This window comes from Elephas maximus, chromosome 2 (assembly GCF_024166365.1).
Source record: "Elephas maximus indicus isolate mEleMax1 chromosome 2, mEleMax1 primary haplotype, whole genome shotgun sequence".
NCBI lineage: Eukaryota > Metazoa > Chordata > Mammalia > Proboscidea > Elephantidae > Elephas > Elephas maximus.
Genome location: NC_064820.1, coordinates 42,670,594 through 42,688,702, shown reverse-complemented (window position 1 = coordinate 42,688,702; position 18,109 = coordinate 42,670,594). Strand labels below are relative to the sequence as shown.

The window sequence follows — 18,109 nt, the reverse complement described above, 5'->3', positions numbered from 1 at the left end:
GAGGTTGAGTGATGAGAATTAAGGCTGGTAAGGTAGGTAGGTACTAGAATATGAAGGAGGGTCTTGTATACAGTGTGGAGGAGTTATGATTTTATCCTGAAGGCAGTGGGATGAATTAAAATACTTTATGTAGGAAAGGTGCCTGTTCAAATATAGGTCATTTAGAAAGATCATTCTGTTACAGCGTGCAGGGTCATTTGCAGGAGGAGGTGTAGAGATGTGGGTTTTACCTAGAAGCAAGAAACATAGTCCAATGAGGAAGTCTTGAACCAAGCAATATTAAGGATAATGGAAAACAAAGGCCACATTTGAGATATTTCATAGGTTTGATCTGTTGGACTTGTGACAGAGTAGATACGGAGAAAGAAGTCTGATGGAGTTCTCAGATTTGGTGACTATCCAACTGGATGAGTAAGAGTGACATTCAGTGAGTTAGGAAGTTCTGAATGAAGAAACGTTTTATAAGTATAGAGTTCCATTATGGGCATTTCATTTAAATTTAATTTCCAACTTTATCCATTAGGAGTTATTTCTAGTAATGGAAATGGAGACTGAAAGTATTAGGGGCTTTAATAAGAAAGAAGTTTATTTCTCTTTTTTGTGAAAGGCGGCCATAGGTTGACAGTCCAGGGCTGATTTAGTGTTTCCATGGTATCATCAAGGACCCAGACTCTTTTAGTTTTACTCTGTCATCCTTAGTGCATGACTTCCAGTCTTAAGGCCGTTATGTGGGCTGAGATGACTGCTGGAGCTCCAGCTGTCAAAGCTATATTTTAGGCAGCATAAACAAGGAAGGAGGGAAAGGCAAGAAAGGGTGCATCTCCCAGATGCAGCCTTCCTGGAAGTTCTACACAGTATTCTCTTGGTTCAGAACGTAGTCACATTTTCATATGGTCACATCCCGCTGGAAATTGTGATCTTTTGTCACCTGAGTGCATTGTAACCCCAAATAAAACTGAAGTTCTCTTACTTGGAATAATGAAAAAAAGACAGGCAACCAGCAGTCTCTGTCCTAATTAACCCCCTCAGATATTTGAACATAGCTGCCAGGGCTTCCTATCTTATTGGATAGTTGTTCTCTTTCAGAAAGTCTCTTGAGAGTGTCTGTTTGATGTATGTGTGGTTCCTTTGGGGTTTTATAGCATGTTTCCTCTTGTTCCATACTGTACTGTGTGTATTTGAGATAGAAGTTGTTAATAGACAGTGCTGAGATGATGAGGATTGGCAACTTTCTTTGGACCAAATCTTAGTCATCCTAGGGCCTGATGAAAGGAAACAAGATTGTTGAGAATTTAAAATGAAAAAGAGCAAAGTATTGCCAACTTGTTTAGTATGAAACATTTACGTATAAGTGTACACAGCTTGGTGAGTTTTCACAAATTGAACGCACTCATCTAACTAGTACCCAGATCATGGAACATTACCTTACTAACGTGTTCTAATGTAAGCTTAATTCTTTTCATTTTGAAGGAGGAAAAAGGACGTGTTTTCTTCAGATACGCTATTATCTTTCTCTCTTATACTGCTACCTCTATGACTATAATTTGAATGATGCTCAAGGATTGTGTGATCAGCTAGTAAGAGAAATAATGAGGTGGTCCCACCTACCTGTAAAAGAAAATGAAGATTGTTCAGGTATGCTCTTTTAAAAATCAACATATTTAATCTTTTTAGTTTATATTTTATAGGTTTAGGCATGAAATTGCTTATACATAAAAGTTGGTTGCTCTGCCTCTGGGGTGCTCAGTTACATTGTTTTATTTTGGAGTGTCAGCTTTCAATAGCATAGTATTCTTTATCTTTGGAGCTCCAGGGCTTAGCAGTTATTGCCTCCTGAACACATACAATAATTATTTTCTTACAGCTGAATTTTAGAATATCAAGTACCTGTGTATTTTTTCTTAGTATATTTATATATTCTTTAACTGTCACTTAAAATTGTCTAGTAACATGATGAAAATCACACTCTGAGGTGTTCTGGTTTTTACCTGTTTAAAAGGCTGTAGAGTATCTGGATTCTCCCTCTTCCCTTTTAAGAGGTGTATTTAAATGAAGCAATAACCAGAGGGAAAGAAGTATATGGACAAATATGTAATATATTACAGCGGTTCTAAGGTGGTAGACTTTTAAATTATGCACATGAATGTGTCAGAAAGGCCTGATGTGTCAGAATTTCCTGTCTTATTGGATAGTTGTCCTCCTTCAGGAAGCCTCTTTGAGTGTCTGTTTCACACATGTATGATTTAAATGGATCCCATGCCAACTCTGAACTTTACGGTTTCAGCCACTGCTGTCGATCTCCTGCTCTCTCATTTTTATCTTTTCAGAATTGTGTTCTTTATGAAAGTAATGCATGTTCATTTTAGGCAGAAAATATGGAAAGTATAAACAAGAAAATAAAATCACTTGCAGCTCTACCTCTTTTTGTCTTGGGCCTTTCTACACACACACACATATGTATGCATATTATCAGCACTGTATATTCTATTTTATAATCTTCTGAAATTTAATATTGTGATGAGTATTTACCAATGTCAATATATCTTTTTAAAAATCTATTAAATGTTTTCCCCATTATTGAAAATTTTAGATTGTTGTCACATATTTACTGTTTTAAATACTGCAGTATACATAAATTTTTATAAACATTGCTGATAATTTCTTTAGGGTAAATTTCTAGAATTGAGGTTACTGGATCAAAGAGGATCCACAGTTTTGAGGCTTTTTTTTTAAATCATGCTTTAGGTGAAAGTTTACTGATCAAGTTAGCTTCTCATTCAAAAATTTATACGCATATTATTTTGTGACATTGGTTGCAATCCCCAATGTGACAGCACTCTCCTGCTTTCCATCCTGGGTTCCCTGTGTCCATTTGTCCAGTTTTCTTGTCCCGTCCTACCTTCTCGCCTTGCTTTTGGGCAGGAGTTGCCCATTTGGTCTCATGTGTTTGATTGAGCTAAGAAATATGTTCCTCATGTGTTTTGTTAGTTTTATAGGCCTGTCTAATCGTTGTCTGAAAAGTGTGCTTCGTGAGTAGTTTCAGTTCTGAATTAGCAAGGTGTTGGGTGACCATAGTCTCAGAGTTCCTCCAGCCCCTGTCAAGCCAGTAAGTGTGGTCTTTTTTTGTGAATTTGAATTTTGTTCTACATTTTTCTTCTGCTCTGTCCAGGACTCTCTGTTGTGATTCCTGTTAGAGTGGTCAGTGGTGGTTAAATCCTGTTGCTGTCGAGTTGATTCTGACTCATAGCAACCCTATAGGACAGAGTAGAATTGCCCCATAGAGTTTCCAAGGAGCACCTGGTGGATTCGAATTGTGAACCTTTTGGTTAGCAGCCGTAACTCTTAACCACTACACTGCCACGGTTTCCTCAATGGTGGTAGCTGGGCACCATTATTTCTTCTGGGCTCAGGCTGGTAGAGGCTGTGGTTCATGTGGTCCTTTAGTCCTTCTAACTAGTATTTTCCTTGTATCTTTGGTTTTTCTTCATTCTCCTTTGCTCCAGATGGGATAGGACCAATAGATGGATCTTAGATGGCTGCTGACAAGCTTTTAAGACATCAGGTGCTACTCACCAAAGTGGGATGTAGAACATTATCTCTATGAACTGTTATCCCAGTTGACTTAGATCTCCCCTGAGTTTTTTGTTTTTATTTTATTGTGCTTTAAGTGAAGTCAGTCTTTCATACAACAAGTTGTACACACCTTGCTATGTACTCCTAGCTGCTTTCCCCCTAATGAGATAGCACATTCCTCCTCTCCCCGCCGTGTTCCCTGTGTCCATTCAGCCAGCTTCCTTTTCTTCTCGTCTCGCCTCCAGACAGGAGCTGCCCACATGTCTAATTTGTCTGATTTGTCTACTTGAGCCAAGAAGCTCACTCCTCATCAGTATAATTATCTGTCTTATAGTCCAGTCCAATTCCTGTTTGAAGAGTTGGCTTCGGGAATGATTCCAACCTTGGGCCAACAAAGGGTCTGGGGACCATGACCTCCAGGGTCCCTCTAGTCTCAGTCAAACCATTAAGTCTGGTCTTTTTATGGGAATTTGAGGTCTGCATCCCACTGTTCCCCCGTTCTATCAGAGATTCTCTATTGTGTTCCCTATCAGGGCCGTGATTGATGGTAGCTGGGTACCATCTAGTTCTTCCAGTCTCAGGCTCCTCTGAGTTTTGAGACTTTTGATGTCTGGTATTAAATTGCCCTCCAGAAAGGCTCCATATTTTGTTATATGACTTAACCTTCAAGATAAGATAAACTAATAGTAATGTATTTGTTTTAGTTTTTAATAACAATTTTTAAAAATATATTAGGCATTTCCCTACTATGCCAGGCATTCCCCTAGGTTCAGTGACTCACTGAGAGGACTCAGAACTCAGCATATAGTTATCCTAACAGCTATGATGTATTATGATGAAAAGATACAAAGCAAAATCTGCAAAAGGAAAAGGTGTATGGGGCGAAGTCTGGGAAAACCAGGTGCGAGCTTCCAGTGTTCTCTCCAGTGGAGCCACACATGATATGGTTAATTCCCCCATCAAGTTGTGACGTCACGTGTGAACTGTTGAATACCAGGGAAGCTCATTAGAGACTCTGCCCAAGTTTTTTACTGGGGGCTGATCACATCGGCCCCCTATGCCTAGCACAGACTATAATTCCACATTCCCAGAATGAAAGCAGGTGTTCAGCAGAAACCACATTGTTCAGTTTAGGCATGGTGAGCCACTTGTATCAGTTAGGGTGGTGGGAACCTCCTGAAATCCAGGTTCCCAGATGTTAGCCAAGGGCTAACCTTGTAAGCATGTCTTTCGAAGGATAGCGGTCCGACCTACCATTCTAACTCTTTTTTGCCCACCTACCTTATTATGTCATTGTATATAATTTAATTTTTTTGCATAAGGTTGCCATTATTAGCATTATACCTGTGCCATATACAAAATTACCCTTTCAACTTTTTTTTACTTCTGAATTTATATAGTTTTACTCTGTGACCATATCTTTTATAATCAGGTTGCTCTGTATTTGAGGGGCTTATTCTTGAATTTTGCATACTGAGTTCTGCATGATTAAGATTACTGGAAAGCTTGTCTTTGTAAATTCCTTCAGTAATTTTTACCCAGGAAGAAAAAAAAATCTCATGTATTTTTAACTTTAATGTGAAGAAATAGTATAATTTTCCCAAATATAGTAACCAAATGAAGATTACTACTTGAAAGTTAATAAAATTTTCTCAAGATCTCCTTTAAAAAATACATTCATTGGCAAATACTTCTTTGAGTGCTGTACATAGGGTCAGTATGAGTTGGAGCCAACTTGATGGCTCCTAACAACAATAACACTATAGGAGGGTTAGGTATGGGGTATACAGTAAACAAGATAGAAATGATTCATGTGACTGTGCAGTAAGTGGCTTCTTGGAAAGAAAGATAACTTTTGTAATTGCCTAAAGTTAATGTTGTTAGTATTTATATGTAGTAGTTTTCAACTAGTTAATTTTCAAATTTCTGAATGTTAGTTTTTACTATTATAAGTTTTGATTCTCAAATGGTGATGACACTTGTCCTCTGTTCCTGCTAGGGCTCATCAGAATCACCCCAGAAATTCTGATATAACTGCCCCACCCCAGCCTTTTTTTTCTGTTCCACTCATTCCCTTTATGTTTCTACCTCCCGAAAGAATCTTATAGTAATGAACCACTGTTATTCATGGGAGTATATTTCCCAGATCTAATGGTATAGAGAAAGCATTAGGAATCACTGTTATGGTGTTTTTAAGGTTATCTTTGTAGTGAACCCCTCCCCTCCCTTCTTAGTTAAAAAAAAAAGTTCGAAAAGGAGGGAGGAAGGGAAATTATAAAATGAAATGCCAAGCTTGCAAGTCCATCACGTCTGGATTGTTTTGTATAAGTCCCTTCATGTTTTTAAATAAAACTGATAAAGGAATGAACAATTCCTAAGTGTTTACACTCATAATTATTTAATTTTTGGAGGGTTATTGTCTTCACGAGGAGGCTTGGTGGTTAAGAGTTATGGCAGCTGACCTAAAGGTCGGCAATTCAAATCCACCAGCTGCTTCTTGGAAGTCCTATGGGGTAGCTCTGTTCTGTCCTATAGGGTTGCTATGAGTTGGAATGGCAACAGGTGTTACAGGTTGTCTTCAAGAAGTATAGATGCCAATTATAATTTGGATGTTGATCTCACAAAGAAATTTTAATTATAGTCTTCTTCTTCTGTAATATTGGGAACTTAAATATTATTACTTTTTGATAGTTGCATCCGAATCTCCTTTGTGCATTTGCTTTATGTCCTTAGCTCCTGAGAAGTCTCACTGTCAGTTTGGAATGACTGGAAATGTTCATCCTGAAGCAGCAGTGAGGGTTATCCAGTCCATGGCCCGGTTCATGGCCGCCTATTTCACCAATCAGCTGCTTTGCATTTTGCCACCTCACAATGTGAATGTCCTTCCTCCACTTCATATTAAAACAGGTAACACAGTAAATAAATCAGTTTTACACCTTTGTTTTTGCATGTAACATTTAAAATCGTATTATTTGTTATTGTATAGTGATTATTACCCTATGGAAATAATACTGTTTTAACTTAGTGCCTGACACGTAGTAGGTACTCAGTGACGCTTCCTGAATGAATAGAATCTGAGAGAGGTAATTGCTTGAATCTGTTTTTATTAATTATAGATTTTTTGGTCACAAATTTTGAGCAAATTAGTATTTATAAAATTTCTTTTTAAAGTAAAAGGGCTGCCACCTTTATATATACAAAAATATGAAAATTTAAGAAATGTCGACTCTGCCGATTTAGAATTTAATTTTATTTGGACCATTTACATTGCTCTATCGGTATTTAATCATTTCTTTGGTAGGGACAAGATAGCTCCTAATCTGTGCTAGGTAACTGCCCTGCCCTTATGGAGATAAATGTACAGAAATTTTTATAGTGTTCGTTACTTCTACTATTTTTAATTGAGTACCTGCTATGTGCTAGACAGTGTTCTAGGTGCTGGGAATATATTACGCTTCACCGTATGAAATTGACAATATACAACATTTGTAGTTTTTTTTGACACGCGAGACAGATTTAGCCTAACTCCATGGGAAAAAAAAAAAAAAGAAACAGATGAAATACCTATCTTATAGAGTTTACGTTCTAATAGGCTGAGACCGAAAATTAAATTAATAAATACACTAGCAAGAAAACTACCTGATGGTAATAGTTATGCAGAGAATGAAAATAGGGTAATGCAGTAGTAACTGAGTGGCTATTTTGGATGGGTGTCTAGGGAAGAACTCTCAAGAGCTGCCATTTAAGCTGAGCTCTTAATGACAAGAAAGAGCCAGTCATGAGCACAGCAGGGCTTGGAGCATTCCAAGCCGAGCTTATTTAAAAGCCTCCAAGCAAGGACAAGCTTGATATATTTGAAGAACATAAACGCTGGTGTGGCTGTACCATAGAGGGTATGGTGGAAATGTTACGAGGTGAAGTCAGAGAAAGGCAGAGGCCAGATGATGTAAGCCAGGAAAGGAATCTGAATTTTATTCGAAGTTACTTGAGGGCTTTAAGCAGGCGATAACACAACTGATAAATACGTGCAAGGAACACATAGGTTAGAGTGGTACAAGATAAACCTAATTAGAAGTTTAATAGAGGTAGCAACAAGTGGTCAGCAAATTTATTCAGTCATAGAACCATGGATTTTTTCTTCTTTTTTTCATTTTTGAACTTTAGATGAAGGTTTATAGAACAAACTGTCTTCTCATTAAACAGTACACATGTTGTTTTGTGACATTGGTTACCAACCCCGTGTCATGTCAACACTCTCCCTTTTCAACCTTGGGTTCCCTATTACCAGCTTTCCTGTTCCCTCCTGCATTAGTCCTTGCCCCTGGGCTGGTGTATCCCTTTAGTCTAGTTTTGTTTTATGGGCCTGTCTAATCTTTGGCTGAAGGGTAAACTTCAGGAGTGACTTCATTATTGAGCTAAAAGGGTGTCTGGGGGCCTTACTCTCGGGGTTTCTCCAGTCTCTGTCAGGGCAGTAAGTTTCATCTTTTTTTTAAGTAAAAATTTTGTTCTACATTTTTCTCCAGTTGTGTCCAGGACCCTTTATTGTGATCCTTGTCAGAACAGTTGGTGATGGTAGCTGGGCACCATCCAGTTGTACTGGACTCAGTTTAGTGAAGGCTGTAGTAGTTGTGGTCCATTAGTCCTTTGGACTAATCTTTCCTTTGTCTCTTTAGTTTTCTTCATTTTCCTTTGCTCCAGATGGGGTGAGACTGGTGGAGTATCTTAGATGGCTGCCCCCATGCTTTTAAGACCCCAGATGTTGCTCACCAAAGTAGATTGTAGAACATTTTCTTTATAAACTATGTTACGCCAATTGAGTTAGATGTTCCCTGAGACCAAGAACTGTGGATTTTGAACTATGTGTTCAAACTCTTATGTTCTGTGATTGTCTCAAGGTGCAGGTAGAGGTGGAGGACTATCTTCAACACTTGGACTGCTTCACAACACTGTTGTCTGGTCTCATTTGGGGTTCTTCAGGAGGCTCTAGGTACCCTCCATATTTTTCTAGTGTGAGAGACAGACACATATTTCAGCCCACAGTAATAAATTGTACATTGTGACCTAGTACACATAAATGCCTATATGTGCGTACGTGTTATCTGACACAAAAGTTTCATTAAACAGTATTTACCTTTATTTCATGTAATGTACTCTAATGTTTTTCTATTCTTTTAATATTTAAAGTTGTTCTGTTTAATTTTAAAAAATACTGGCATTTGTATTAAGATGCACTAATGAGGTACATTCTTTATTATTAAAAAAAAAACTTTCCGAGTATACTATTTTAGAAGCATATTTTATATATCTCCATGTTGTGGTTTTGTGTAAAAAAATACTAAATAGTCAATTGGAGAGGTAAAAGTACACATTTAAGGAGACATTCTAGTAACTCCAAATCCTGAGTTCTGATACATGTGAATGTAATATCTGTTTTCTTTTATTCACTCACAGAGCAGTCTCTTCGACTTATTATTCTACAGCACTCTAAGGTGGCCAGTGTTGTTAGAGAGCAGAATCTCTCTAATGTGTGGACAGTTGAATATGCACTTGAATTATTATTTATTGGTGGCCTGGTTCCAGAGGCTGTGTGGTTAGCACATAAACTTGGAGACTGGAAAACATCTGTTTCAGTTGGTGTGGCCTTCCAGCTGTTCTGTAAACATGATAGCAGTTTCACAAGGTATGTATTTTTAGGCAAACTTAAGTTGCAAAATAGTATAAAAGTTACATCTGAAGTATTTTCTATTTTTATTATTGTTGCTGTTTATAGATCATGTGGAATCCTTACTTCAGCATTATCCAGTGGAACTTCCTTTGATGATGGAAATGTTCAGTATGTTCAAGTATATTGAGCACTTGAAATGTGACTAGTACAACCAAGGAACTAAATAGCCACAACAGCTAGTGGCTACTGTGTTGGACAGCTCAGAAGCTTACTTATTCATGTTAAAATCTTTATAGCCTAAAATGGGAGCATTTATTTCTCCCAAATACGATTTGAGTTTAAGCTAATCAAATAAATTTGCATTTCACTTTTTCTGAATACTATGGCATTGCTCTGTTTTTTAAAATACATTTTTCAATTCATCTATTTATTTATTGAATAATTGCTCTGTACAGATCTTTTTGTCAGATATGTTAGTGGATATAAACTTAAATGGCGCATGGTTTATATGCTTAAGGCTCTTATAATTTACTAGAGAAAAGAGGTCAAAACGGTATAATTTACATATCATGGTAAGAAAAGGGCCATTGGTACAATGATGAGAGCAATAATTATCAGGTAAGGAAAGGTCAAGAAATACTTTAGGTAGGAGGTATCATTTGAGGTGAGCGTTGATGGGTAGATACGATCTTGACAAATTGAGTAGCTATCAGGAGAGTAAACATTCCAAGCATGAGCAAAGACGGAGCAGTGGAATATATGAAGAACGTATATAGGGCCAACCAAAAAAACCAAACCCAGTGCCGTCAAGTTGATTCTGACTCACAGCAACCCTATAGGACAGAGTAGAACTGCTCTGTAGAGTTTCCAGGGAGCACCTGACAGATTCAAACTGCTGACCCTTTGGTTAGCAGGTGTAGCACTTAACCACTACGCCACCGGGGTGTCCATATATAGGCAGCAGTGGGAAAGAAGAATGAGGAGATAGATTAGAAGCATAATCATGGAGGGCCTTAATACCAAACTTAATCATTGAGTTTTTCTTATTTAATATAGGATGAATAAATGAAACAAATTCCAGTGTTTCCTAAAATTTTATGTTTAGTTCTTGATGTGTGCATTTTTCCTTTTTTTCAAAATTTGAATTCATTTCCCTAATTTGATGTGATTTCAGGTGTAAGAAAAAGGGTCTGCAGCTACCATTAAATTTGACTCCAGCACAGATTTTCCAGGAAAAACTTCAGTGCTTTTTAGGTCAACCAGCCTCTTCAGAAGCAAAAAATGAAATGGGTTCAAAATACAAACAATTTACAGGTGTGTTACCTACATGTGGTATGACATATGCATCAGGTTAGTTAGTACACATTTTATGACATTTAAGCTCGTAAATATCTACAGATGTGTTGACACTTTGAAATAATCTTATCCAAAAAATAAAAACACACTATTTATAGTTAATCATAGGAGCATCCAAAACGGATTCCAGCTTAAAACATGAGGATTTCTATACATAACCTTTAGATTTCCAAGTATTAAGGGTTCCTTCCAGAAAGAGAAGTTATGATTAATAAATTCTAGGAATATAAAGTCAGCGTGTTGCAGTGATGCTCAAAGCTATGCCATCGGCATTCAGATACCAGCAGGGTCACCCATGGAGGACAGGTTTCAGCTGAGCTTCCAGACTAAGACAGACTGGGAAGAAGGACCTGGCAGTCTACTTCTGAAAAGCATTAGCCAGTGAAAACCTTATGAATAGCAACGGAACATTGTCTGATACAGTGCTGGAAGATGAGCCCCCCAGGTTGGAAGGTACTCAAAAGACTACTGGGGAAGAGCTGCCTCCTCAAAGTAGAGTCGACCTTAATGACGTGGATGGAGTAAAGCTTTCGGGACCTTCATCTGCTGATGTGGCATGACTCAGAAGAAAGACCCGCAAACATGCATTAATAATCGGAACTGGAATGTACAAAGTATGAATCTAGGAAAACTGGAAATCGTCAAAAATGAAATGGAACACATAAACATCAATATCCTAGGCATCAGTGAGCTGAAATGGACTGGTATTGGCCGTTTTGAATCGGACAATCATACAGTCTACTATGGTGGGAATGACAACTCGAAGAGGAATGGTGTTGCATTCATCATCAAAAAGAACATTTCAAGGTCTATCCTGAAGTACAATGCTGTCAGTGATAGGATAATATCCATACGCCTACAAGGAAGACCAGTTAATACGACTGTTATTCAAATTTACACGCCAACCACTAGGGCCACAGATGAAGAAACAGAATTATCAGCTGCTGCAGTCTGAAATTGATGGAACATGCAATCAAGATGCATTGATAATTACTGGCGATTGGAATGCGAAATTGGAAACGAAGAAGGATCAGTAGTTGGAAAATATGGCCTTGGTGATAGAAACAATGCCGGAGATAGAATGATAGAATTTTGCAAGACCAATGACTTCTTCATTGCAAATACCTTCTTTCACCAGCATAAACGGTGACTATACACATGGACCTCGCCAGATGGAACACACAGAAATCAAATTGACTACATCTGTGGAAAGAGACGATGGAAAAGCTCAATATCATCAGTCAGAATAAGCCCAGGAGCCAACGGTGGAACAGACCATCAATTGCTCATATGCAAGTTCAAGCTGAAACTGAAGTAAATCAGAGCAAGTCCACAAGAGCCAAAATATGACCTTGAGTATATCCCACCTGAATTTAGAGACCATGTGAAGAATAGATTTGACGCACTGAACACTAGTGACCGAAGACCAGACGAGTTGTGGAATGACATCAAGGACATCATCCATGAAGAAAGCAAGAGGTCACTGAAAAGACAGGAAAGAAAGAAAAGACCAAGATAGATGTCAGAGGAGACTGAAACTTGCTCTTGAGCGTCAAGCAGCTAAAGCGAAAGGAAGAACTGATGAAGTAAAAGAACTGAACAGAAGGTTTCAAAGGGCCTCTCGAGATCACAGAGTAAAATATTATAATGACTTGTGCAAAACCAAAAGGGAAGAACACGCTCGGCGTTTCTCAAGCTGAAGGAACTGAAGAAAAAATTCAAGCCTCCAGTTGCAATAGTGAAGTATTCCATGGGGAAAATATTAAACGACGCAGGAAGCATCAAAAGAAGATGGAAGGAATACACAGAGTCATTATACCAAAAAGAATCAGTTGATATTCAACCATTTCAAGAGGTGGCATATGACCAGGAACCAATGGTACTGAAGGAAGAAGTCCAAGCTGTTCTGAAGGCATTGGCGAAAAACAAGGCTCCAGGAATTGATGGAATACCAGTTCAGATGTATCATCAAACAGATGCAGTGCTGGAGGTGCTCACTCATCTATGCCAAGAAATATGAAAGACAGCTTCTTGACCAACTGACTGGAAGAGATCCATATTTATGCCTATTCCCAAGAAAGGTGATTCAACCGAATGTGAAAATTATAGAACAATATCATTAATATCACATGCAAGCAAAATTTTGCTGAAGATCATTCAAAAATGGCTGCAGCAGTATATCAACAGGGAACTGCCAGAAATTCAGGCCAGTTTCAGAAGAGGATGTGGAACCAGGGGTATCATTACTGATGTCAGATGGATCCTGGCTGAAAGCAGAGAATACCGGAAGGATGTTTGCCTATGTTTTATTGACTATGCAAATGCATTCGACTGTGTGGATCATAAGAAGTTATGGATAACATTGAGAAGAATGGGAATTCCAGAAAGCTTTATTGTGCTCACGAGGAACCTTTACATAGATCAAGAGGCAATTGTTCGGACAGAACAAGGGGATACTGATTGGTTGAAAGTCAGGAAAGGCGTGCATTAGGGTTGTATTCTTTCACCATACCTATTTAATCTGTATGCTGAGCAAATAATCTGAGAAGCTGGACTATATTAAGAAGAACGGGGCATCAGGATTGGAGGAAGACTCATTAACAACCTGCGTTATGCAGATGACACAACCTTGCTTGCTGAAAGTGAAGAGGACTTCAAGCACTTACTAATGAAGATCAAAGACCACAGCCTTCGGTATGGACTGTACCTCAACATAAAGAAAACAAAAATCCTCATAACTGGACCAATGAGCAACATCATGATAAATGGAGAAGAGATTGAAGTTGTCAAGGATTTCATTTTACTTGGATCCCCAATCAACAGCCATGGAAGCAGCAGTCAAGAAATCAAAAGACGCATTGCATTGGATAAGTCTGCTGCAAAGGACCTCTTCGAAGTGTTGAAGGGCAAAGATGTCACCCTGAGGACTAACGTGCGCCTGATGCAAGCCATGGTATTTTCAGTGGCATCATATGCATGTGAAAGCTGGACAATGAGTAAGGAAGACCGAAAAAGAGTTGACGCCTTTGAAATTGTGGTGTTGGTGAAGAATATTGAATATACCATGGACTGCTGAAAGAATGAACAAGTCTGTCTTGTAAGAAGCGCGGCCAGAATGCTCCTTAGAGGCAAGGATGGCGAGACTGCATCTTACGTGCTTTGGACATGTTGTCAGGAGGGATCAGTCTCTGGAGAAGGACATCATGCTTGGCAGGGTACAGGGTCAGCGGAAAAGAGGAAGACCCTCAACGAGGTGGATTGACACGGTGGCTGCAACGATGAGCTCAAGCATAACAATGATTGTAAGGATGGCTCAGGACCAGGCAGTGTTTCGTTCTGTTGTGCACAGGGTCACTATGAGTTGGAACTGACTGAACGGCACCTAAGAACAATAACAACAAAGTCAGATGGCTCACTCCTTGGTGAGGAAAAGCACTAAATAAATACATAAATAAGCCCACAAGGATCCCTATAGTAGTCCTGGCTTTACTATCAAATATGCATCTTTTAATAACTAACTTCTTTAATTTTTGTCTCAGTTTTTCAATTTGCAAAAGAAACAAATGTTTGCTGCATTTGGATAATTTTTTTTTTTTTTTTTACAGTCATAGCATCATAAAATCTTGGACGCAGAAGGGTACTTAGAAGTAATTTAGTCCAACTGTCACCTATTGCATAAATCATAGTTTTTAATAATTATTTTATTTTTGTTGTTGAAAATATAAACAGCAGAACATAACCAGTTCAACAATTTCTACATGTACAATTCAACTGATTACCTTCTTCAAGCTGTGAAACCATTCTCACCCTCCTTTTCAGAATTGTTCCTCCCACATTAACATAGTTTTTTTTTTTTTTTATTGAACTTCAGATGAAGGTTCATAGAACACACTAGTTTCACATCAAACAGTACACACATTGTTGTATGACATTGGTTAACAACCCTATGACATGTCAACACCCTCCCTTCTCAACCCTGGGTTCACTATTATCAGCTTTCCTGTCCCCTCCTACCTTCCAGTCTGTGCCCCAGGACTGGTGTGGCCCTTTGGTCTTGTTTTGTTCCATGGGCCTGTTCGATCCTCAGGAGTGGCCTCGAGGTTTTTTTTTTTAACAGTTCAGAATGGCATTACAAAATTTTAAATATTGTAGTATTGCGAGTATTGCATTGTTTTACCTAGGAGCCTTGTAACATTTGTTTGTTTTGCAGATTGAGAAATTGAGACAAAAATTAAAGAAGTTAGGTATTAAAAGTTGTATATTTGATGGTAAAACCAGGACTACTATAGGGGCCCTTGTGGGCTTATTTATTTACTTATTTAGTGCTTTTCCTCACTAAGGATTGAGCCATCAGACTTTATATTCCTAGAATTTATTAATTATAACTTCTTTTTCTTGAAGGAACCCTTAATACTTAGAAATCTAACTGTAGGCTTTAGAAATTTTCTGTCCTGGTATTTTTTTTACTTGTTTTTATTTTTTTTATTACGGTAAAAATATATATATTTGCCATTTCAACATTCTTTATGTGTATACTTCAGTGACATTAATTACGTTCATGTCGTGCTACCCATTTCCAGAAATTTTTATCACCCTTAGTGGAAACTCAGTACCCGGTAAACCGTGACTCTTTGCTTCCTTCTCCCCATAGAAGCCAGTAATAACCTTTGGTCTCTATATATTTGTATATTCTAGATATTTTATATAAGTAGCATAATATTTGTCATATTCTGACTGACTTATTCATTCAGCATAATGTGTTTAAGGCTAATCCAATGTGTAGTATGTATCAGGACTTCCTGTCCATGTCTTTCTAAAAAATATTTTGCTTAATGAAAAAAAAAAATTGAAAAGATAATGTAAAAACATGGAAGTTGGCTTTGACAAAAAGATTCAGAAATCCCCAATCCGAACTTCTGTTTCTGGCAATATGATGTTTTAGATGATCTTAAAACCCTCCCACACTAAATGTATTGATAAAATATGTTTCTAGATATTTTAAAATATTCTTTGAAAGGATAAGCTTTAAAGAAAATAAGGAGAAACTGCCAGAGTTCAGAAACAAGAGAGAGAAAAAAAAAGGTTTTTCAGGGGAAATGAAACATATATCCAAAAAAAGACTTGTACGTGAACGTCCTTAGCAACTTTTTCATAATAGCCCAAACTGGAAACAACCAAAATATCCACCAACTCATGAATGGATAAACAAATTGCAATATATCTTTACAAAGGAAAAATAATAAAGAGGAGCAAACTACTGATAACATGCAGCAGTATGAATCAATCCAGAACCATTGTTCTGTAAGAAAGAAGCCATGAACAAAGAGTTCCCACTGTTTGAGTCCACTTAGGTGACATTCTATAAAAAGCAAATATATAGGGACAAGAAACAGATCAGTAGTTGTCTGAGGGTCAGTAGTTGTCTGAGGGTAATGGGTGGAATTAACTACAAAGGGGCATAAGAGAAGTTTTTGGGGTGATGCAAATGTTTTTACAGGGCTTTATGGATATGTCAGACTCAGCGAACTGTACACTTAAAAAGGGTGAGTATTATTTTGTGTAAACTATACCTCACTACTGATTTAAAAACAAAAAACTCAGTGGATAAAATAGATTAGTTGAAGAAATAATTAACTGGAAGAGGGATCTGAGCAAACTGTACAAAATATATAAAGTTGGAAAATATGAAAAAGAAGTTTCATGGAGGAAGACAGAAGTCTCAAGATAGGTCTGACAGGAATTCCAGTATATCCACACCAAATTCTGGGTAGTGGCTACCTGTGGGGAGAGAGGAAATGGGGTATGATCGGTATACAGGGAATTTTAGCTGTATCTGCAATTTTTTTTTAATCTAAATTGAATATAGCAAAATATTTGACAAGGCTGAGAAGGAGTGCATGAGTATTTTCATATTCTATACTTTACTGAATGCTTAATAGATTTTATAATAGGAAAAAAACGTAAGTCTCCAATTCTACCATGTTCTGTCTCTTCACATTTTACCTTCTAGGATGTGCGCATATATATACAGATTGTTCACATAGTTGCAGCCAGGCTATATACTATTGTATTTTTTTGTTTTCTTAGCTTTACATTGTAAGTTGTTTTGTTTACTGTTATAAAAATATTATCATAGACTGTTAAGAAAAGGAGAAAGTTGCTTCTTATACTACCTTCACATGATTCTGTGAATTATTTTGATAGCTTGATTTTTTTCCATTAATATTTTTTCAATTTTTATTATTACTTTTTGACTCAGGACTAAATTCCAAGAATATTTTTATTACAAACTTGTATTACAATATCTCATATGATTCTAGGGAAAAAATCTCATGCTCTGGTTGCCTATGATCTTAAGATGACAAAATACTTCATAAATTTCTGTCTGTAAGTTTGGGTGTTTTGCATGTTAACAAGCACATTCATTCTTGGTCAACTTTTTCAGATTTGCAATTTTATCCAACAAAATAGGATGAGAAATAGAATGGAGTTTTCAACTATTTTACCTAATTTTATATTTGATAGATCCTATTGAAGAAGAAGATGGAACTCTTCTATTTGGTTCAGTGCAGGAAGTACTGAAAGCAGCAGTTATGGCTGATGCAGACATTCTTTCAGAGACATTTCAGCTTCTGATAGACTCTGCCAAGGACTTCAGTAAGGGACTGTGGGGCTTAGTGCCTGCAGGCTTGTACCTTCCAGCTCCTCCATTGTATTGTCCGCAGCCAGCTATTCTTAGTGAAGTAAGTTCAGTTCATTAAACTTGAAATTCGTTTAAAGTCGATTTTGTCCAATTTTTAAAGTAATTAACTTGGTAATAATCATTGGGCGTTGTACTATACTGCTGTTAACCATTGCCGTTGAGTCGATTCCAACTCATAGTGCCCTTATAGGACAGAGTAGAACTTTGCCATAGGGTTTCCGATGCGGTAAATCTTTTACGGCGGCAGACTGCCACATCTTTCTTCCATGCAGTGGCTGCACCAGCTTTTTGTTTAGCAGCTGACTGCTTAAACACTGAGCCACCAGGACTCCTTCTACATTGCTATTTAGGTTTCCTTTGTAAAATGCAGATGATAAAAAATAGCGCCTATCTTATAGCATTATTGTCAACATTAAGCGAGATATTTTGTAAAAACTTTTAGCTCAGTGCCTGAGCCATATAGTAAAAAAAAAAACCAAAACCAAACCCAGTGCCGTCCAGTCGATTCTGACTCATACCGACCCTATAGAAGCAGTCAATAAATGCGAGAATTATTGCAATAATACAGCAACATTAAAAGATAGTTCTTTATATCCAGGTTTTTTTTTTTTAAATAAGCATTTATTTAGGGTAACAAATAGAATAATGAATGTCAGAGTTTAGAAGCCATAAATTATTTCAGTCTTTGATTCACCTCATTATTTGCCTCTTTTGAGAAACTCACTTTGATTTTTCTTTGATTTGAAAAGTGATTTTCTTTCTTCCGACAATCCAGTGGATAGTTCTGTCTAATAAATGGCGGCATTGTATTC

General features: G+C 37.5%; 1 protein-coding gene across 4 annotated transcripts in view; it reads left to right on the top strand.

Annotated features, from left to right (window-relative positions):
• The window catches only part of CPLANE1 (ciliogenesis and planar polarity effector complex subunit 1), a 182,258-nt gene that overhangs the window by 19,491 nt on the left and 144,658 nt on the right, over positions 1 to 18,109 (top strand). For 3 of the 4 annotated variants that reach the window (XM_049862491.1, XM_049862506.1, XM_049862512.1), the window contains 5 exons: positions 1,471 to 1,635; positions 6,307 to 6,480; positions 9,025 to 9,253; positions 10,413 to 10,588; positions 17,120 to 17,337. In XM_049862491.1, coding sequence (XP_049718448.1) covers positions 1,471 to 1,635; positions 6,307 to 6,480; positions 9,025 to 9,253; positions 10,413 to 10,588; positions 17,120 to 17,337 — 962 coding nt within the window. The remainder of the gene's footprint in view (positions 1 to 1,470; positions 1,636 to 6,306; positions 6,481 to 9,024; positions 9,254 to 10,412; positions 10,589 to 17,119; positions 17,338 to 18,109) is intronic. The other variant, XM_049862496.1, reaches the window with a different exon arrangement.